The sequence below is a fragment of the Cynoglossus semilaevis genome, chromosome 9 (genome assembly GCF_000523025.1).
Source record: "Cynoglossus semilaevis isolate Cse_v1.0 chromosome 9, Cse_v1.0, whole genome shotgun sequence".
Taxonomy (NCBI): Eukaryota; Metazoa; Chordata; class Actinopteri; order Pleuronectiformes; family Cynoglossidae; genus Cynoglossus; species Cynoglossus semilaevis.
In genome coordinates this window covers 2,464,688-2,484,574 of record NC_024315.1, presented here as the reverse complement: position 1 = coordinate 2,484,574, position 19,887 = coordinate 2,464,688, and the positions used below count along the sequence as shown (strand labels likewise).

Sequence of the window (19,887 nt, the reverse complement as noted above, 5' to 3'; positions counted from 1 at the left end):
CCTCCCTTCAGCCTGGTTATGTGTGCTTGTCCTCAGGGTCGGGGGGCCCTGTGACGCCCCGGCCCTCCCGGTGGCCTCCATTGTCCAGTGATTTGTGTGTGTAATCTTTGGGGGATATTCGTGAATGCAACGCGGAGTGGCTGAAAGAATTTATTAGCTCACTCACAGTTCATAGAGAGCACAAAAGTGCAGAGTACTTAAGTCCGTGCTTTTTGCTCCTTGTCCTCGCTCTCTCTCCCCGCTTTACACGAAATCTCTGCAAAATTCAGGGCTGCGGAGGGGTGGGGGGGTGGGTCGCAGGGGGAGCCGAGTAAAAAAAAAAAGGAAACCTAAACAAGGGAGAAGCTGCCAACTCCCACTGTCTTGGCAACATGTTTAGAAAACATCTAAATTGCTTGTGTAATATGTAAACCTTTGTCTCACCCTGGAGGCAGCTACATCAGTTGTCACTACCTTGGTGGTCCTCCCATCATAGTTAGCTGTAATAATCAGCTCTAGCGTTTCACTCCCTAGACAAGCAGACCATTCCGGCCATCCTTTATTTCTGCTGAACTCTGACTGCTGCACTATTTCTTATTCACAAATGAATTGAACGCTGGGCTCAGGTGTAAAGAAAGAAAAAACTCCCTCTCTTTGCAGATGATACCAATTCATTCAGATGATTGATGTAGTACTTGAGAAAAAAAAAATTGAATAATTGTGTCGCATTTTTGTTGCTTCAAAACTGAAAAGGTGATTGTAAAAAATCAGTTTGTGGGTTACAGAGTCAGTATCTGAACAGGTGTCAACACTTGATCAAACAACCTGAACAGCTTTTCACTACAACCGGTTCACAACATCACGGACAATGACAGGTGGGAGACTCACTGTAAGGGTTTTTTTCTGTTACAATAAGATCAATTTAACAAAAAAAAAAGCTGATTCTAAGGTAGTTGTAAACATTTTCCTCCTTGGAGTCGGGTGACCTACATAACACTAGTCTTTAGTAATATTTATTGAAACCCATTGGACAAGTATTGGTGATGATACTCGGTATCAGAGAGTACTCAAGTTAAGAATCCCTAGTATTCTGTTAGAACCTCTCCAAAAACACATTGTTGTGTGCGATTTAATAATTGTGTTTGGTTGAACTCAGCCTTGTCAAAACATGGCAGTGACACAGGCCATATGTGGATGCAGAAAAAAGATGATGACTCCGTGCGGAGGAATGCACCAATGAGCAACGTCATGACAAGCACAGGGGGTCTATAAATCTGAAGATAAAGTGAAATGTTGTGAAAGTTGACAAATAAATCTTATTCCCAAAAGGCCGAGGTTCTATGAAGGATATTTACGAGTACTCCTAAAAGTCAGACGATTGAAGTCACATAAAACACAGAGCTATGTGAACGTGGGACAACATACAGCTGCACGTTAGCTGGGAGCGGAGGTGGCCGTTCACTTTCATCTAACCAAGACAGATTCTCCCCGTAACCCACCACCAGTGGATCCATATGGTCCGTATGAGGGTGCAGTGACCCACACGCCCCAAAAAAACCCACCACAGGGAGTTGGTCGAAAACCGCAGTTTAAAAGCGGCTTTGATTAGGAGCCAAAGGAAGACCACCAAGGTATACGGTGGTCTGAAACATTAGCTTCCTCGCTAATGACCAGCTTCCACGGCAGAAGCCAAAGGAGCAGAGCACCAAAGTCAGAAGAGTCCGACACTTTAATCAGACAGATGTCAAACAAAAGAACGTACGTCTCTCAGAAGGACGAACACAATCAAAGTGCAGGTGCTGCCAGAAGATTCAGCGGACAGATACTCTGAAGATGTAGTCCAAGAGTCCTGTCCTGTCCTCTGTACTGTCTCTGGTTTCTCTTTTCTGATCAAGTACAAAAACACATTTGTCTCTATTTTTTTTCCCCTTCTAAATCTGTTCTGGTAACTTCTAATAAAAGGAGTCGTAAGTTTATACAGAAGTTATTACCAATGTAGTATTTATAATCAACAAGGCAAAAACCTCTGACCAAAACGTCTCTCTATGTAATAATAATACTTGAGTTCCTCATTTGAAATTTACAATGTGAGTCTTTGCGACTGACACAGGCGGCGCCATAAGATACGTGGTTGCAACTCACCGTCCACCACACGGGAGGCGCCATTAGGGATATGTGGCTCCTCTGGGAATCAAACCCCGGACTCTCTGCTCACCACTACACTATGGAACTACAATCCTGACTGTTAGTCTGGAGTTTTTTTCTGCAGGTCAGCAGGACTAAAATAATGTTCCTTTTTGTTTAAAGAAAAACAAAAAAAAGATAGAGCTAGAAAAGTCTGATGTTTTCTTTAAATTCTTCATTGTTCTAATACAGGCATGGGCAAACTAAGATGCCTAAGATGCCGCTTTTTAATCGGGCCAGCCAAACTTTTCCAAAAAATTTCCAAAAATTCACTTTACACCTCTATGTAGCGAGTGACTTCAGCCAATGACGCGCGCTCTAAATGTCCTCAAAGCCGAAGCTCCTCAAAGCCCTTCGTGAAACGATGAGTAATGACCCACACTTCTACCACCAACTCTCTACTGTGTGGAGAACTACAAAGTAAAATATCACTTTTCTCCAACTCCACCTGTTAATACATAAATCCTACAGCGAGAACACAGGAATCCAGTGAAACGGTAATCCTCCCAGAGATCCGCAGTAATCCATCTTCAGAGCGAGGGCTCAGAAGATGATTCATGATCCTTTGTGGTTGAAGTAACACATTTATAATTCATTACATTAAAGACATCAGTCAAAGTTTCCATCTTAACCTGTACACGTTTTGATAGAGGGCTAAACACAACAGACACATATAAGTGATTTAAGAGGCGATTATTATTCCAAAATATATGTTCTTGTGTGGATAAATAATGTTTTTTTGTTGTTGTTTTTTTTTATTTCTGGGCTTACGATCATGAGATAAATCTATACCACAGCGAGGTTTCAAATGTTTCCAGTCGACAGCAGCTGTCAGGCGGTAATACTGAGATTAACACAAGTCTGACCTCAGCCCAGTTTCTAATCAGAATAAATAGACGGTAATTGGAGGTAAAGCTACGCATTTTTGGCTGTGAAAAAAAACGAGTCTCCGATGACGCCGTCAGTTCATGGTTCTACAGAGGAGGAAAGAAAGGCTTTGATTTATTTCATTTAACGGAAGAAATATTTGTTGGTGGTTTCTGTTACTGCTGTTATGTTGACACAAGTCAGTGGTTAGAAATATGTTGTTTCAATGTGTGGATAAGACACAGTTACAGTGACGCGTTAGACCACACACTGTAGCACAGTGAAGTGCATTGACTGATTGAGTAGTGTATATCATTCATAGAAAACCAAAGCCATATGATCCCTAATAAAAGAGCACTTGCTTGTAAAAGTGGGATCACTAGTTTATGACTATCTACCACTAATTAGTATTAAATTAGGGCTGTCGAAATAAACATGTTAACCGCGACAATTAAGTTGACAAATTAATCCAATAATTCCACCATCCAACCACTTTCATCATTAATCCAATACACAACTGATACATGCTGTCATTTACACACACTGTTGGTAGGACGTTTTCTTGGGCTTCACCTAAAGTAACCACCGTCCAGATGCACAGGACTGATAATAATCCACTAGCAAATGGTTGAGTCAAACACATACATCTGCCTGTTGTTATCTGTTATTCTGTTCCATTAATATACAAGGGGAAAAAGAAGTTTATTTAGGAAAGTTGATTGAATCAAACTTTCCTAAATAAACCTCTAAATAAGCTGTTCAAACTTTCCTAAATAAACCTCTAAATAATTATATTAAACATAACAGCTAACCTGTGATTAATCAGATCAGAGGTTTCAATAGTCCGACAGTCCTAACATCTATATGAGCAGCACTGCAGGGACGTGACTTATATTGGGTTAAAACTATTCAAACTGTTTTTTTTTTCCTTGAAAGAACCTGCGAATGAGGTCACTCCAAACATGCAGTGAGTTCCTCTGCATCGTTGAAAAACGTTTGTGAGCGTAAACACAGGTAATAGGAGTCGTGTGCAACCTGTCCTCGCTGAAGTGCCAGCTGCGTACAACACACTCACTGCTGGAGGAGGAGGATTGTGCACAGCACAAGTACTGATATTGGATTTCAGTTGAAGAAGAACACCCACAGAGCACCTCGGAGCCCACACCACCGCAACGCAGCATTGTCTCGGTGCAATTCAGTTTAATTGGCATCCAGGGAATCCGGGGAAGGAGGTGGACAGAAGAGCAGGAGGAAACACAGAACATTACAATCAAAGCATGTGCATGTGGCTGATGATAAACCTCTTATCTGCCCTGTCTCCCGGGTGCCTGGATTCCTCTCTCTGTATAAAGGCATCTCCATCCTGTTGATGCTGCCAGTAAACACCTCGGCCCTCCCCTGCTCCCATCCACCCGCTCCTTCTGGGAGCCAACATCACAGAATAGGACTCCTGAGGCCCGAGGGGGATTAAGACACGTCTAATTGTCATGATTACTTTATCTGCATCCAGTCTGGATTGAATGCAGATAGGGAGGCAGAGCAGATGGGGAAGAGGAGCATCCTGCGAGTGGCAGTTGGATATTCAAATGCTCTGTTTGACTCCGTGTAAGCGAAGCGGCCCTGTCAGTGGAGGAGCAGGAGGCACGCATGACAGATAAACTTCCTGTCTGGAAGTGTGCCTCCTAAACATCCCATTTGTCCCATCTCCCTGTGCAATCTAAGCTCATTCTCATTCTTCAAGCATTTCTTTAAAAAACAAAAATACAAACAAATCTAAGATGATGATGGAACTACGTCGCTGAATTACACTGTATGTATATGTAATCATCTACAGCACATGTGCCAAACTTAAGGCCCGTGGGGCAAATGTGGCCCGCCAAGTCATTTTCTGTGGCCCTAAAGTCCATGCTGCTGAAGTTCTCAACCTGAAATTATTATTTTTATAACACAGCGATGTGCAATATTAGTAACTTTAATAAATAATAATCAATTGAAGTATGAAGTAGTTACAGTCTTCCCTTCAACGGGAACCGTATTGCTGATGTGCCCCCCCACTCCCTCTGGTGAAAATGACTTTGACACCCCTGATCTACGGAAAACATTTGTTTCCTTAAGTGAGTTTTAAAAAATGATGGAAAACGTATAAAACTGAAAAAAAACTTTACTGCGGTTTAAATGACAGATTTACCAGATGTTCCAAGAAAGGCCGATTACAACGTCACACTGCGATGTTTCCATTTCTCATAAATGATATAATTTAAGGACTAGCACTAGAAATGAAATCCACATTGATAAATAAAAATATTTTTTCTTTTTTTTTCTTTATCCACAACAGGCAGAAAAATCCGGTTAAAGGAGAAAAATATGTTTGTTTGTTTTTTTAAAATTCCCCGAACGCCGTTGCCTGTGTTTATTTTTGTCAAATTGGCTACAAAACCAAACAAAAGCAGAACACATGTTGAGTTGCCCCTCACACTGTGTCATGTAGAGGAGGACCAGCAGTCAAAGCTAACGCTGCAGCAGTGCTGCTTCCTGCCATCACACAGACTAATCAGTCCATTTGGCTCACGTCTCCATATGCTGCACGTTACACAACGTGCTATTCCACAGTAAAAAGAAAGAACAAGACACAGACATCAAATAAAAAAAAAACTGTTTTTGCCAAAGTGAATACAGATTTAAGACCAGGTTGCAATTTCAGACTGAGAGACAGCTGTTAAACTGTCACCCCGAGGCTGCGGAGTTAGTCAGCACTGACTTTAAGACACTCTGGAAGAACAATATGGACGGCGTCCAGAAAGCTGTTAACCAACTTATGAAAATGAACAGAAAATTGACAAGAAGCACAATGGAGCGCTGCACACAGTTAACTGGGAGATAATGACATAATGATTAGCTGCGATGGCGTTTGATAAATGACTGCTGGTTTGGTATAATTACAGAGTTAAATGTTTTGGTATAATTATATAAATGAATGCTAATAGCCAGCAGACACCCCTAACAAGGGATTTGTGTTGGCTGCAGATGTTCCTCACACATTCACACTTGGCTCAGCCGCTCCTAATGTAAAGACAGGAGCAGCTGAGGCTCCCCGAGCATCAGAAAAAAAAAAAAAAATTCTCCTCCAAATGTCAGACACATTCCTACCTTCAGACCACTCTGCACCAGCTTGTGGATGTCCAGGAAGGGCTCCTTAATAAACTCAAGGTCAGGGTTCAGTATTCGGACAATGCCCTCTCTCTCCAGGACAAAGAGTCGCTGAGATCCGTCCCCACAATGCACCACGGCGACGGGCTGCCTCAGACCGCTCAGCACCTCCTGGGCACAGTAGCAGTTGTGTTTGTGTTTCCTTGGTAACAAAGGAGGATACAGGAGGTCAAAGACAGATCATGACGGAGGATAATCCAGTTATAAGATCAAAGAGGCAGGAAAGAAAAGTGAAGGTAAAGTACGAGCGATCAGGGCTTTCTTATAATGTCAGGTTCACTGACTTGATGGCCTGGATTTGTCAAGAAAACAGCCACAGTTGTATGAGTTTGCTGTAGCTTCAGTAGACAGCTACACATTAGCAAAACAATAATAATCTCTCAAATTTAATGAAGTTTATTCCAGGAAATGTACATTTTTTGGGGTTCAATTTTGACCTAAATTTAATGAAGTTTATTCCAGGAAATTTTTGGGGGTTCAATTTTGACCTTTTTATGATAAATCAAATTACTTTCACGTATAGGAAAGCAATTCTTGCCCATTATGTAGAAATAAAATTATATGAATACATTTTATTTTTTTGATGGTGGAAATAAATGTTAATGTCAAACTGTCAAAACACTTTGTTCTGGATACTGGACCTAAATCCTGTATGTTTCCCAGTTTCCTAAACTCAATTTGCACTTAACGTCTCCTCACAAGTTTTGAATCCAGGTACTGTTTAACCAGAAGCACATAATCCACAACAGGATCCTGGGATTTTCTAACTGCTAAAAAAGGTTTCGGACTGACAGTTCGGTGCTACCGTTCACAGACATTTACTGCATGGACTTCTAGCCTCAGGAAAAACAGAGATGAAAGGCATTCTCCCTACATGGACAAAAGGCCAGAGCCCAGTGTGCAGCAAGGAGGCATATAGGAATCTGTGCAGGGTAAGCATTTTTATTATGTGAGCAAAGCTGAACCAAGGGGAGTGTGCAAAAAAAAAAAACTCTAGTATTAAATAAGCATTTATGGAGCAGTGAACCTACAACATGTGACACCGGCTCTAAATGTGTTTTTAAGGATCATTTCAACTGAATGGATCCTGAAAAACCTCACCTAAAGTTTAAAGATATGGAACAAAGAGCCAGATATTAATCAAAAATAATAATAATAATAGGCTGCACATCATCAGGTTTCCTTTCAGTCCACATATGAAGTACATTATGCTTTGTTTCAGACCACAAACCTGCTGATATCTTCCATTTTTTCATCTCCCAAATAGTTGGAATCTTGGCCTAACGGATGCTTTCGTTGAAAATCTGGAAAGCACGGACCGCCGTCCCTCCTCCCATAGTATTGGCAGAACTCGTCCACATCGGCCTGAAACAGCTCTGGCAAAGAAAACAAACAAAGACACACAGACAAAGGAACATGAGACCAGCCAGTGTGTTCTTATATACAGTCCATTTCTGATTGTGTATCATAGAGCGACAGACGTGCAGTGGGATGAGAGTGAATGAGCGAGTAAATGAGACACAGAGGGAAGAAAAGGGGATGTGATGCGCTGGTATATGGAAGAGGCTCGGAGCAACGCTTGATGAGCCAAACCAAATTCTGGCTAGACTGGGCTAGAACAAGTGAAGGGAAAGTGGGCCAAACCAAATGGATTCCAGACATTAGACAGGGTTCCACAGTAAACCCTGCCTCCTACAGAGAGGAAAAACTACATTCTTAACATTTAGAATACACCGTCATCATTTTTGATTTATGAAACGATGCTCGTGACCTTGTTCCAGTGGATTTCTGCAAACACACGTGGGTCTGTTTTTCCTCCAAATCTTGGAGGAAAAAGGGAAAACGCCTGTGATATCTCCTATTTTAGCACGTAAGATATTGGTAACATTTCAAAGGTCAACATCTTACCTTTTCATCCAGGTGATCAGAGAGTTTTATAGTAGGACATCATCCCTGTACTGGTCATTGTTCTGCATCATGGACCATTAATAAGAAATGAAATAAGAAGTCCATCTAGATGCAGACTCTGATTTCAAAGCAATATATGTCATGATGAAGGTTTAAGAGTTTGACCATGACCTGGATGACTGAGACTCTTCATAGACATATATGCCATAATGTATGACATAAGCTCTATATTAGAACTGGACATCATCATCTGCATATAAAAAACATGACCGCATAAGCTCTATATTAGAACTGGACATCGTCATCTGCATATAAAAAACATGAACGGAAAATGGATGCATTGTAAGCCTATGTAAAAAAAAAAAAAAAAAAAACCTTGATTTTTTCCGCCACCTGTCTATCACATCCCATGATGCACTGTCTGTATCTATGTGTTTGACATTTTCTGTGTAGTCTATGCAATGCACCTTTAACCTTATTCTACACAGTCTGGCTCTCATTTCTTGGAAGCAGACACATTTGGCCGCTCGCTGGCTGTAAAAGATCCGGGAGTATTTGTGTAGATAATAACTGGAGAGATGACAATGGAACAAATGTTCCAATGGATTCCAACGCATGTCTAAGAGCAACGTATGACTTCTGCCGGCATTAAAAACAATCAGTGCCACTTAAACTGCGGACAGAAGTATTCTTACTGTTTATTTAAATCAGCTCCCTTGTAGGGATGGGATTTATTTTATGATGGACATTTATATTTTGCAACTAAACACTACATAAACAGTGGAAAAAAAACAAAGGACTGACCCGTCTGCCAGCAAAGTCACATTCCCTAATCCAGATGGTCTGGAGGTTCTGGCTGAACACACCCCAACATAAGCCCAGTCAAGTCATCAATGACAAATGTACACAGCAAGTAAGAAGGAAAAAACATTGAAGGGTCTGTTGAGATTGGATTCCCTCTATTCACGCAAACGTGAAAAGGTCACAAGACAAAATACTTTATATTCTCTAATACTGATCAAATGCAGTTTCATTGTTACTTCAACTGCATTGCAGTTGCATCTCTTTGCATGGAGATAAACCAATATCTATAATAATATTACCCATTTAATATACTGTATGAATTCAAGTAATCTTTCAGACGTTTTTGTCATGGAGCTCCAGCTCGCGCGGTCACGGCATTATTCCGGACGAAAAACAAAGTGTGCAGCCATTCTCGGAGGCCCTTGGTGACCTAAAAACAATCCTGACAATATTGTTTCCTTTAGTCAGTCCCTGTGAGGACGGAGGAGAGCAAACAGACCAGTGATAAAAACACAAACACAGCTCTCCCTGTCCCTCCTTTCAAGTCCCCCCCCCCCCCCCCCGCCACACAGCAACTGCAAGGCCTGACCACACCAAATAGTGGAGGTGATAGGATATCCCCTCAAACATCTAAACACAACATGGAGATCAAACACCCAGAGAAACACACACACATCACTGGCTTTACCACCCACCCTCTTGTGTCTGCAGTTATCTTAACCATGCTGGTCGGGGACCTCGGTGCATGGAGGACAGGAGGTGGAGGTGGAGGTGGAGGTGGGGGGGCGGCGGATGAAGAGCGGAGGATGATATAGAGGAGTGTAAAGAGGCAGGAGGACGAGGGCCTCAAGGCCGAAATAGGAGTCAAGGCAGTAAATGTTTTTTGTGGAGCAAAAGGTGCTAAAGACAGGAGAGACAATGAAAGTGTGAGGAAGACATTTATGGATGCAGTAAAGTTTAATGTCGTCTAAGTTGAAGCTTTTAAAGGTTAAAGTTTGTGTGTGGACATTTTCTTTAGAACATGGATGAATCCTCTGAATCCCATTTTGGGACGCAACCCTCATTTTGTTTTTTCTAGTCTTTAATTTTGTCAACAAAAAGACCCTAGAGGTTGGCGATAATAAAGGTTTCCAAATTTGTAATTGTATCTTTTGGATAAACGGTTGTTGGAGGTGTACAGCCCCACACGACAAGAGAGCTGACGCTCTTTTTAGCTTTCTTAAGGGAGCCACAAATAATTTTAAAAAACTTTTATCGTTTGAAGATTCAGATTTCAAGACCTTTGAAGGATTTTCAGCACCTCCAAGATGAGAAAGAAAAGAAAAAGTAAAAGAAAAATCCAATTGGTTTCAAATGCAGCCCCTGAATGAGTTCAGTGATTTACTGTCTGACCTTTAATCAATGTGTGTGGATTGACAGGTCCACTGCTGCAGTCAGGACCCAAAACAAACGTATCTTCCACCACCTGGTACATTTAGGTCCAGATCCAAAAATCAAATCTGGAATTTTTTTTTTTTGACGGTTTCATTAACAGACACTGAATACGATTAGGAAGAGAGAGAGAGAGAGAGAGAGAGAGACAGAGAGAGAGACAGAGAGTCCGTACTCCCGGCTCGGCTCCAGAGCACTAAAGTTATACTTCCATCTGGTTATCTTCCAAGGCAACCTGGGTGGCCCACCCTAAGTACTTGACATCTTGATGCACTTCAGCAGTTTTACATACACACAACCTTTGTAGAAAAATAAATGTGTCATTCGTCACCACATATGCTGATCTGCGGAGGGTTGGGGGTGTGAGTGGGGAGGAACACGACAGTGAACAGAGGGGAGGAGGGGGTGGTGGTGGAGGGGGGGGGGGTTCCCTGGGTTCCTCTCGTGAGCTTTTTTGGTTTCGACTCTGTGAGCCCATGCTTCTGGCAGCTAATGAAAAGGAAACCGTGGTTCCAGAGCGCTCTTCTCCCCTCTATCTGTCTCCGTGTAGTCTGTGGATCCTACCGTCGCCGAGGTGTTGTACATGATATGGCAGCCGGCCACTAGATTCAGACTCGGATGCACCGGGATGGAATGTATGTGTTTGATATTTGACTTGAGCTGCAGCGCACCATGTGGGTGGGTTGCAGACATGTGTGTTTGAAACTGTTCTCTGTTTGCAAATCTCAGCCGATCTAATCAGTTAGTGGCGACAGCGAATGGAAAAAGACTTGGCTTGCAGGAGAGGAGAGACAGTCAAAGGAGCGTTTGATCATGTTTGGTATGCACTCTGAAGGTACAAGTACCTGTGATGGTGCATCCCTTCAAAAGAAATCCTCCCGAGGACCAGATGCTTTTAGGGGAAAGGAGGGTTCCTCCTCCTTTGACACCAACACATCCACGAGATAGCTGCTCTGTCGGTGTCATTTGTTTCATTCCTTGATTTATGAGCCCATAGTTTGGCGGCAAAGCCAAACTTGTTGAGATTATTTTAAAATTTACAACTTCAATGAAAACACTCTGATGGTGGCAGTGAATGAGGAACGGTTCCTTTTAATGACAGTGGCTGACAGTCATGTCTAGACCACAGGTAAGGTAAGCATGTACCTAAAATAGTACTATACACATACTGTATATAGAGTACATCAGAAGGACAGCCTGTTTTTTTTCTATAGAGTACATCAGAAGGACAGCCTGTGCTGCTTGAGGGTTTTTTTTTTAACCCGTCCAAATTCAGTATTTTCCTTTCACATTTTAGAGAACGTCTTAAAACTTAATAAATACTTCTTTTGGGAAAACAAAAAAAAAGTCCAATTGAACGTTTCTATGAACTTCCGCAAATTAACAAGACAAAAAGTTTCCACACTGAGTAAGATTAGCTCAGTTCCATTCACTTGTCCGTCATAAAATATCCAAGTTTCACTCAGCTGTTAGCGAGGAAAGAAAAAAACGCTGAATCAGTCGCCAGTTTAATTACCCGACTGGCTGTGCGTCTTTATTTGTGAGCCTAGCGCGTAATTTCACTGATGCATTAATGTGGAACAGTGCAGCAGAGAGCGAGGCAGCAAACAAGCAAGCGTCTGAGACGAGCTCAGCAACAAATGGAGGTGAGGTCAGATGAGGTAAGTGTTGGATAAATAAATATCCACAGACCAGACTACTGACGCACCACTTCTTCAAAAGGTTAAAAAATCTGCCAAAAATCTCCAAGTGCAGCCTGAGTCCAAATGACAAATGAGGCTCGATGCAAATTTTAATTCATCACAATCAGATGTGTCAAAAGAAGCAGGAGCTTAATTAGTAATTATGACATGTGCCAACTTTCTCTATTCCTCTGTGTGTGTATGTGTGTGTGTGTTTGCTTTTGAATCACCAGGTAACAGTACAGGAGCTGTAATTAACACCACCGAACAGCACGATCGTCAATATTGGAGCAATTACCTGGTATGTGCCCCCTGCAGGTGTAGTAGAACTCTCGGCAGAAGTCCTGGCAGAGCCGCGGCAAGTCTGGCTCCCTGTGTGGCATCTTATCCACGTCCGAGGAGTGGAACAACACCTGGGCGTTGGGGGAGCAGCGAGCACACTTGATCTCCTCCAGCAGACGTCCACATTCGGTGTTGTTGGTGGAGAAAACCTGGAGACCACACGCAACAAAGACCGAAGTCTTGATTGAAACGCTGGACAGTTGGATTTTTCCTCTTACTTCACACGGCACAGTCCAGCCAACATCTGGCCACACCGGCCGATGATTCACAATCTGCCCGTTTGAAAGACTTCAAAATATTGAAAAACTTTTTAAAGAACATCCACAGATTTCAGGTGTGAATGGTCCAGTCTGTTCTTTACGCCTGTGACTACAGAACAAAACAAAAAACAAAAAACATCAGACAGTTTGACCACACTGTGACTACAGAACAAAACAAAAAACATTGGACTCAGACAGTTTGACCACGTTTTTTGCATTTTACTATACCTCAAAATATTATTACTAATGCTATGCAACATTAAACTTTTTTTCATTGTGTGCAATGTCAGTTAGTTACTGTAAAAGAGCTGTATTGAGCACAGATCTCTGCTTCTGTCAGCCACTCCCATGTGTTGGTCTGGACTTTTACTGTCAAATTCATAACCATCTTCATGAAACATTAATGTGTAGATCTCTGAACTAGAGAAACCCAAGCACTGCCTCTGTGTCTCTTTTCTTCACCACAGTGACCCATTCCATGTTGCATGGCATTTGTAAGAATGTTTTGAGCATGTTGAAAAACAACGATCTAACAGGCTGGCGCGAATGTTTTGAGCATGTTGAAAAACAACAATCTAACAACAATCTCAATATGGCATTTGTAAGAATGTTTTGAGCATATTGAAAAACAACAATCTAACAGCCTGGCACCTCAACAGGATGAAGACAAGCAGTAAAACTGTCAGTACTCAGTAACTTTTTTTTTACATAGACACAAATACATGGGTGAACAGTCATTTTCAACATTTCAATCCATTAACTCTGATTAAATAATAATCTAGTCAGAATTGTCTTTCCTTCTGAAAGACAGGACTGCTTCGTGTAAGTTTTTTTCAGATAGGTGTTGATGCTCACAGCTAATCTGCTCAGGACTTCCTGTTCGGCGAGTGCTAACCCAGTGTGATGGTGACGTATTTATGAATTTAAAGACTGAAAACAGACACCTCAGCTGTGACAACAGTGGAATTGTTACTTCCAATTGGATTCAAAATGTTCACACTCTTACATAGAAGACCCCTTAAAAACCAAATCACTTGTTTTCCATATCACGGCATTTGATGTACAACAAATCAAGAACTTTATCTCAAATTTGAAAGTGTCTGGACTAAAAGAAAACCCCAGATGTCTCAGCCCTGATGTAGGCAACCGACTGAAGGAGCACATCCAGATAGCGGCCGCATGTTAACGACACCCAGGCTACCATATGTCCCATGCAACGCAAGATCGTCTCTGTCTGGCAACGAGGTGGAAACTAGCTGTTACTGCTCTCTCTCTGCCCAAAACTTGTCACTCTTCTCATCAAAGAGCGAGTGACGCCATGGAGTTTGTTTATATTCCACGTCGTCTTGGCAAAAAGCGCTAACGTTTGGATGCTGCCCACAGCATCTTCTGTAGGATGACGGATGAGAGCGGACACAGTAACTCAGCAGCATCACTGACCACGACCTGTTCCAACAAACCACCATTCATACTGGGAAAGCACTGCAAACCTGCTAATGACAGCGCTGCCTTTTTTCCAAATGTTATACCTGGACCGAGACTATTAAAATGTAAAATCAATTTTTTTTTTTTTGGGTGGGGGGGGGTTGTTTTCATTTAGGTAAATGTCTTATCCTTGTTATATTACATCTATATTGTCCTCCGCTATGTCATTGGATATCGTGTTTGTAAATATCTGAGGCTGGATTTCCTGTTTGTTAGAAGACGGAGAGAGAAAGAGAGAGAGAGAGAGAGAGAGAGAGAGAGAGAGAGAGAGCTCATTCTTCCACTGCCTATTTACCAAATTCACAAACAGCTGCACTAAAGTTGCAATTCCTATGTCTGACAGATCTCAAGGCATGAAATGAAGGAGGCCAAATAAACACCTCAAAGACTGACTCGGGGGTCATTACCCAAGAGTACACAAAGAGTTAATCCAAAAGAAATTAGCGGGATTATTTACATAACAAATTAGCTATAATAAAACACAATGTAATCTGTTTTAGGTCAAGAGCTGCGCCTGCATGGGCAGCCAGGCAGCCAGGCAGCCAGGCAGGCTGGTAGTGCTTTGCTCTGTGTGAGGTCCATGTGTAAACACTAATTTAGAGATAGACAGACACATCATTCCCACTCTGGTATCAACAAATTAGCAGTCTGTCGAAGTCAATTACACCAGTGAACCCAAGACCAACATATGGACGCCTCACACTTTGTCCCGACTGCAGAACAAACTGCAACTGGGGCAAAAGCATTCTGTTTACGATCTACCGAGTTGTGTTTTCCCCAACAGGTGGCAGAACTGGTAGTTAGAGAAAATATATTCTCACAGCGATCAGAACAACAAGTTAAAGGACAGGTAGAACAAAGACAAAAAGCTACAACTATCTTTCCAAAAACAGTCACATCGCGGGCAACTGGACGAAGTAGGACTGTTTTTTTTTGGAAGACTTTTCACCTCTCATCCAAGAGGCTTCTTCAGTTCTGGTATCTTGGATGAGAGGTGAAACGTCTCCCAAAAAAAACTTCTGGTATCTTGGATGAGAGGTGAAACATCTCCCAAAAAAAAAACAACTACTTCGTCTAGACCTGGATGACTGAGAACCTACACAGACACACAACTATCTTTACATTTATTGATTCGTTTTTAAAACGTATGAAGCTTAGAAAAATTGGGGGGAGAGCTCCCAGCTGGCTTAGACTCTGGGTTGTGTTCTTCCGTTTTCCTGACATGTACGTAGGGCAGTGTTGTGGACATGCCTTCCCCTCCTGCTCTAAATTGCCCATTGATTCCGTGTGCCATTGGGCTGGCACACGGTCTGCGGAGAGTAGCATTTGTGTTCTCTCAGCCATGCCCTGTGTCCATATGTTGCTGGGCCAGGCTCCAATGTTGCCATCATCCAAACTAGAACAAGTAGACCTTTGTATGATGCCTTTTTATGCTGAATCCCAGCGAGCACGTTCTTCAAAAGCAGGGGAAACGGCAACAAGGCTCAGCTGTTGCCGTTTTGCTGAGGACACGGCAAAACCAAAATGTGGAAGCTACGCGGCACCGCAAAATAAAAACTGTTGACGCGTAACGTGAATCTGGTTAAGATTAGTGTCAGCGATATTATTCCAGGGGAAATGTGCGTTTGTGGGTGTTTCTGCAGGAACAGTACAATAAACATCGCGCGTGGAGTCGGAGGTGGATTTTACACTGTGGATCTGGTTCCTGTTGAGAGGAAAAAAGACACTACAGCACAGTGGCTGGCGATGAAAACAAATGGACAGCATGCATGATTGATAGCCATGTGTGTAAAATGACCGGCCAGTCTGGAGCTGGATGTGCTAGCATTTGGTTGCAACCTCATGTTGATAGAGCGTTTCTGGTCGTGTTGACCATTCAAAGTGCTTCACACCGTTGTTTCCCAAAGACTGGGTCGCAACCCTCAGATGGGTCGCAAGAGATTTTTGTTTTGGTGTCGTCTCGCATCGGGTCGCAAGAGATTTTTGTTTTGGGTCGCCTCGCATCGAGTTTCCCAGGAATTTATGGTTAATGTCTATTGACTTGGGTTGCGAAGTTTTGTGGCTTTTGAAATATGTGTCCCCAGAATATATATAGGTTTTGCCATTAGCAAGGCTGTCAAGAGGTGTGACTTATAAACTATAAAACCTGGAATCAAACCAACAACCTTCCATTTGTCAGTCAAATGCTCTACCTAAAGAGCGCCAGCCACCGCTCAGTGTTAAAAGGGTTATTTTTCCCTCCCTTAGGCACAAAAAATACATACAAAAATTTAAAAAAATTCAGCCGTAATTTGCACTAAATCAGGAAAACATGGTAAATGTGAAGAACACGTTGTTATTTCCACAGTTGTACTTCTGTACTTTGGTAAAACAGTTACAAAAGTAGTCAAGAATGAAACAATCTGTGATGCTCTGCAGACTCTCATGGTTAGAGGTGAAGGGGGGGGGAGTGGGTCGGTGTGTGGGGGGGCACTAATGTAGGCAGCACTAAAACTTCAACAAAGCACTTGTCCTGGGGGAATAGGTGTAAGTTAGTTGGCAGCAGGATATAGTGAAGGACAAACAGCCTCTCAAAGGCATTAACACTTGGACAGGGCTGATGACTGGGGGAGAGTGATGTTCTCCAGCTTCTCCCATTAGCCAAACCAACAAACACAATGGTGTTGTTGTTATTCTTTTGCCATAATCACAACGGGCTCCGTGTGTGGGCAGTGTAGTGGGGAGGAGGAGAAGTCGAGTTCGTCCTATTCACCCCCCCCCCTCCGCCCCCCCTCACCCTCACCCTCAGCTTTTATTTGCATGACTTGAGCAAATTAAATGATGCAATATGGCTTTTTGTCGCGGGGACAAAGTGTGATACCACCCAGCCACTGAATGATCCCAGCACTTCTTTAACATGACAATGGCTACACGTTTGGCGCATACAGTTGTTATAGTGTGTTTTCTCCGCTCCTTCCTGTCGCTTTTCAGCCAGGGAAACAGAGCAGGGGATTCAAACCTACACTGTTCAACAAAATCTTTCCCGGAGAAAATGAAACACAGAGAGACAGAGAGAGACAGAGAGAGAGAGAGGCTGCGGTTTAACCGAGCCGGACACAAACGCGTCCCTCTGCCGGACGAGTCGTAAACCAGATGTTATCGACTCGTGTAGACAGAGTTAAAGCGACTTTTTTTCCCTTCTTCTTCTTCTTCTTCTGACTGTAAAAGGTTAAACAGATGAGCGAGGATCATTTTCTCCAGGCGCAGGCGGCGCGCGTGATTGCCATGGTAACGCGGAGGAGCATCGCACATGTTGGAATATAATGTAGCGCCAGCTTTTCTTTCTTTTTAAACACGCAGACTGAAATATGAAAATAAACAAACCTACTACACCTGACAGTAAATGGAGGTTTGGACCACGACCACAGAGCCCACACTTCGAACATACAGTGCGCCTGACAGTAAATGGAGGTTTGGACCACAACCACAGAGCCCACACTTCGAACATTTCAACGGTGATAATGCACATTTATCACCATATATGAACATTCACACAAAGTATTTTTTTTTATAAAAAAAGGAGATTTAATAGAATCTCTTCAGTCCCAGATTTTCTTTTCTTCTTGTGCGTAAATGGACATACCTCGTGCGCTCACGACGAGCGTCTCGTGCGCATTATGTTCCGTACTTTATACGAATAAATAGTGCGCACCAGAGAGAGAGAGAGAGGGAGAGAGAGAGAGGGAACTTTTCTGATGAATTTAGCGCCACCGTCAGATTAAAATTCAACCCCAGAGTCGGGCTTTTATGAAGCACCAGACTCCGTTAACATCTCCGCACGATTTTTAATATGAAATGTAAACTTTTCACCTGGAAACAACTACAAGCACACAGCTCAGGGCAACTGCTCTCGAATAACCCCCGCAACTAGATACAGAAGGGCAATAAAGTCACACAACCAGCAGTAAAACAAACAAACAAACAAAACAACAACAAAACGCAGAGAACTTCCTTTAAAGCCGGACCACAGTGGGGGCCGCGGACCCTCGTTCTACTGACTCACCCTGGCATCCCTGCGGTGCAGGATCTGGAAGGCGGCTCTCCTGGTGGGGCAGCAGGACACACGGGGGTACAACCTGTGGCAAACGTCTCCACTGCTGCTCATACTGCTGAGGCTGCTGCCGTCAAGCAGCACTTTTCTCTCCCTCTTCTTCAGCCGCTTGGGAAAGCTGCCGTCGTAACATCGTCTCCTCCTGGGGCTGATTTCTCCCCTCTCTCCGAATTTTGCATCTCCACATTCCCACACATTCACCGCGATGGCCAGAACCAGCACGAATTGCAAATTTTGGGGTTAAAAGGGGGAAAAAAAAAAAAAAAAAAAAAAAAAAAAAAAAACCCGAAGGAAAAAAACAAATTCTTGGGAAAAACAAAACAAGTGTTGATAAAATAGGTTCCTCTCTTTCCTCTGGTACTTTAGTCTACGATGTGATAAATGTATGTTTTTGAATGTGCGCTAATTTCCTCCGCAGCAGCACGAGCCAATGACAAGTTAGAAAATGAGAAAGTAAGCAGGTGTCCTAAAATGGGCTTCACTGCTGCAGAGACACGTGTGTTTTTTTCCGAAATAAATTATGAATAATGAATATATATATGGTACATGAAACAAAAAATCAGAAACAAATCAATGATACATTTTTTGCTGGATAATTCAAAAAATGTACTACAAAAAAAGAAGAAACCAAAACAGTGTGTTCCAAAAAAAAAAAACCCCAAAGTAAAGACAGACAGAGGGAGACTGAGAGCCGTGACGTCCTTTCACATGTAAATCCTTCAGAGCGCAGTCCCACCGTTGGTGCTTTAAAAATATGATAAGAAAAATAAAAGTTGCCTTGACCAAAGTCCCAGGAGCGCTCACATGTTTTCCGTCCTCTTTCCTCCTTCTTTTTAACCAGCGCGCGAGAAGAGCAGCGAGCACCGTGACGTAGGTGTCCGCGGGGGCGCGCATGTGGCTGCGGTCGCGTCCACGTCGAGGTGAAGCGATTACCTGCCAGAGCCTGAGGGTGGTGGTGTTGGTGGTGGTGGCGGTGGGTATTTCAACACTGGTCCAGGGAGACCAGGTGCTTTTGCGCTGTTTTTTTTTTTTTTTTTTAATTCTCTCTATTGGATCTAAAGCAGTGATTTTCAATGTCTGGGTTGGGGTCCACAGGTGGGTCCGTGAGAGTTTGATTTTTTTTTTTTAACTATACTGGAATCCTCTCATTCATTCTCAGTGTCACAGACAGTTCTGTTCATGGTCATATTTTTTATACAGAGTTGGAACTGTGGAAAAATCAATTTTTTTTCTAAGTGAAAATATATTATCAAGGAGAAATAAAGCCAGTAGGTGGCAGTAGTAAAGCTTAGAGGGTTTATAGCTGCCATTGAAGCCTTGAAGCAAGGAAGTCAGAGAGAGGAGACAGACAATTATAATGGATATGTCTTAAAATAGAACCTATATTTAGAAAGTAGTATTAACAGCATTTGAGGCATGACATTTTGCATCTAATTCCAAGCTTACACAAGTTCATGTTTTATATTAAAAACACATATAAAAAATATGTTTATTCAACCGACCAATCAGTACTTCTGTGGGGATCCTCTATTGAAGCTCTTGGCTCCCGCCCCCCCCCACCCCCCCCCCCTTTTTTTAGCTTATATTGCTAAAGAGCATTATCTCATCCCATTCATTTCATAAAAATGTAGGAATAAATATTTGGAAT

At 42.6% G+C, this 19,887-nt stretch overlaps 1 protein-coding gene across 1 annotated transcript; it reads right to left on the bottom strand.

Moving 5' to 3' along the window:
- Nucleotides 1-6: 6 nt before the first annotated feature.
- LOC112487466 (hedgehog-interacting protein-like) lies at nucleotides 7-18,466 on the bottom strand. Its single transcript, XM_025058514.1, has 5 exons — nucleotides 18,192-18,466; nucleotides 12,361-12,553; nucleotides 7,469-7,613; nucleotides 3,810-6,379; nucleotides 7-3,774 (listed from the first exon to the last, which is right to left on the bottom strand). The coding sequence occupies exons 1-4, from the start codon at nucleotides 18,291-18,293 to the stop codon at nucleotides 6,091-6,093; spliced, it is 729 nt and encodes a 242-aa protein (XP_024914282.1). The 5' UTR covers nucleotides 18,294-18,466; the 3' UTR covers nucleotides 7-3,774; nucleotides 3,810-6,090.
- Between the last annotated feature and the right edge of the window lie 1,421 nt (nucleotides 18,467-19,887).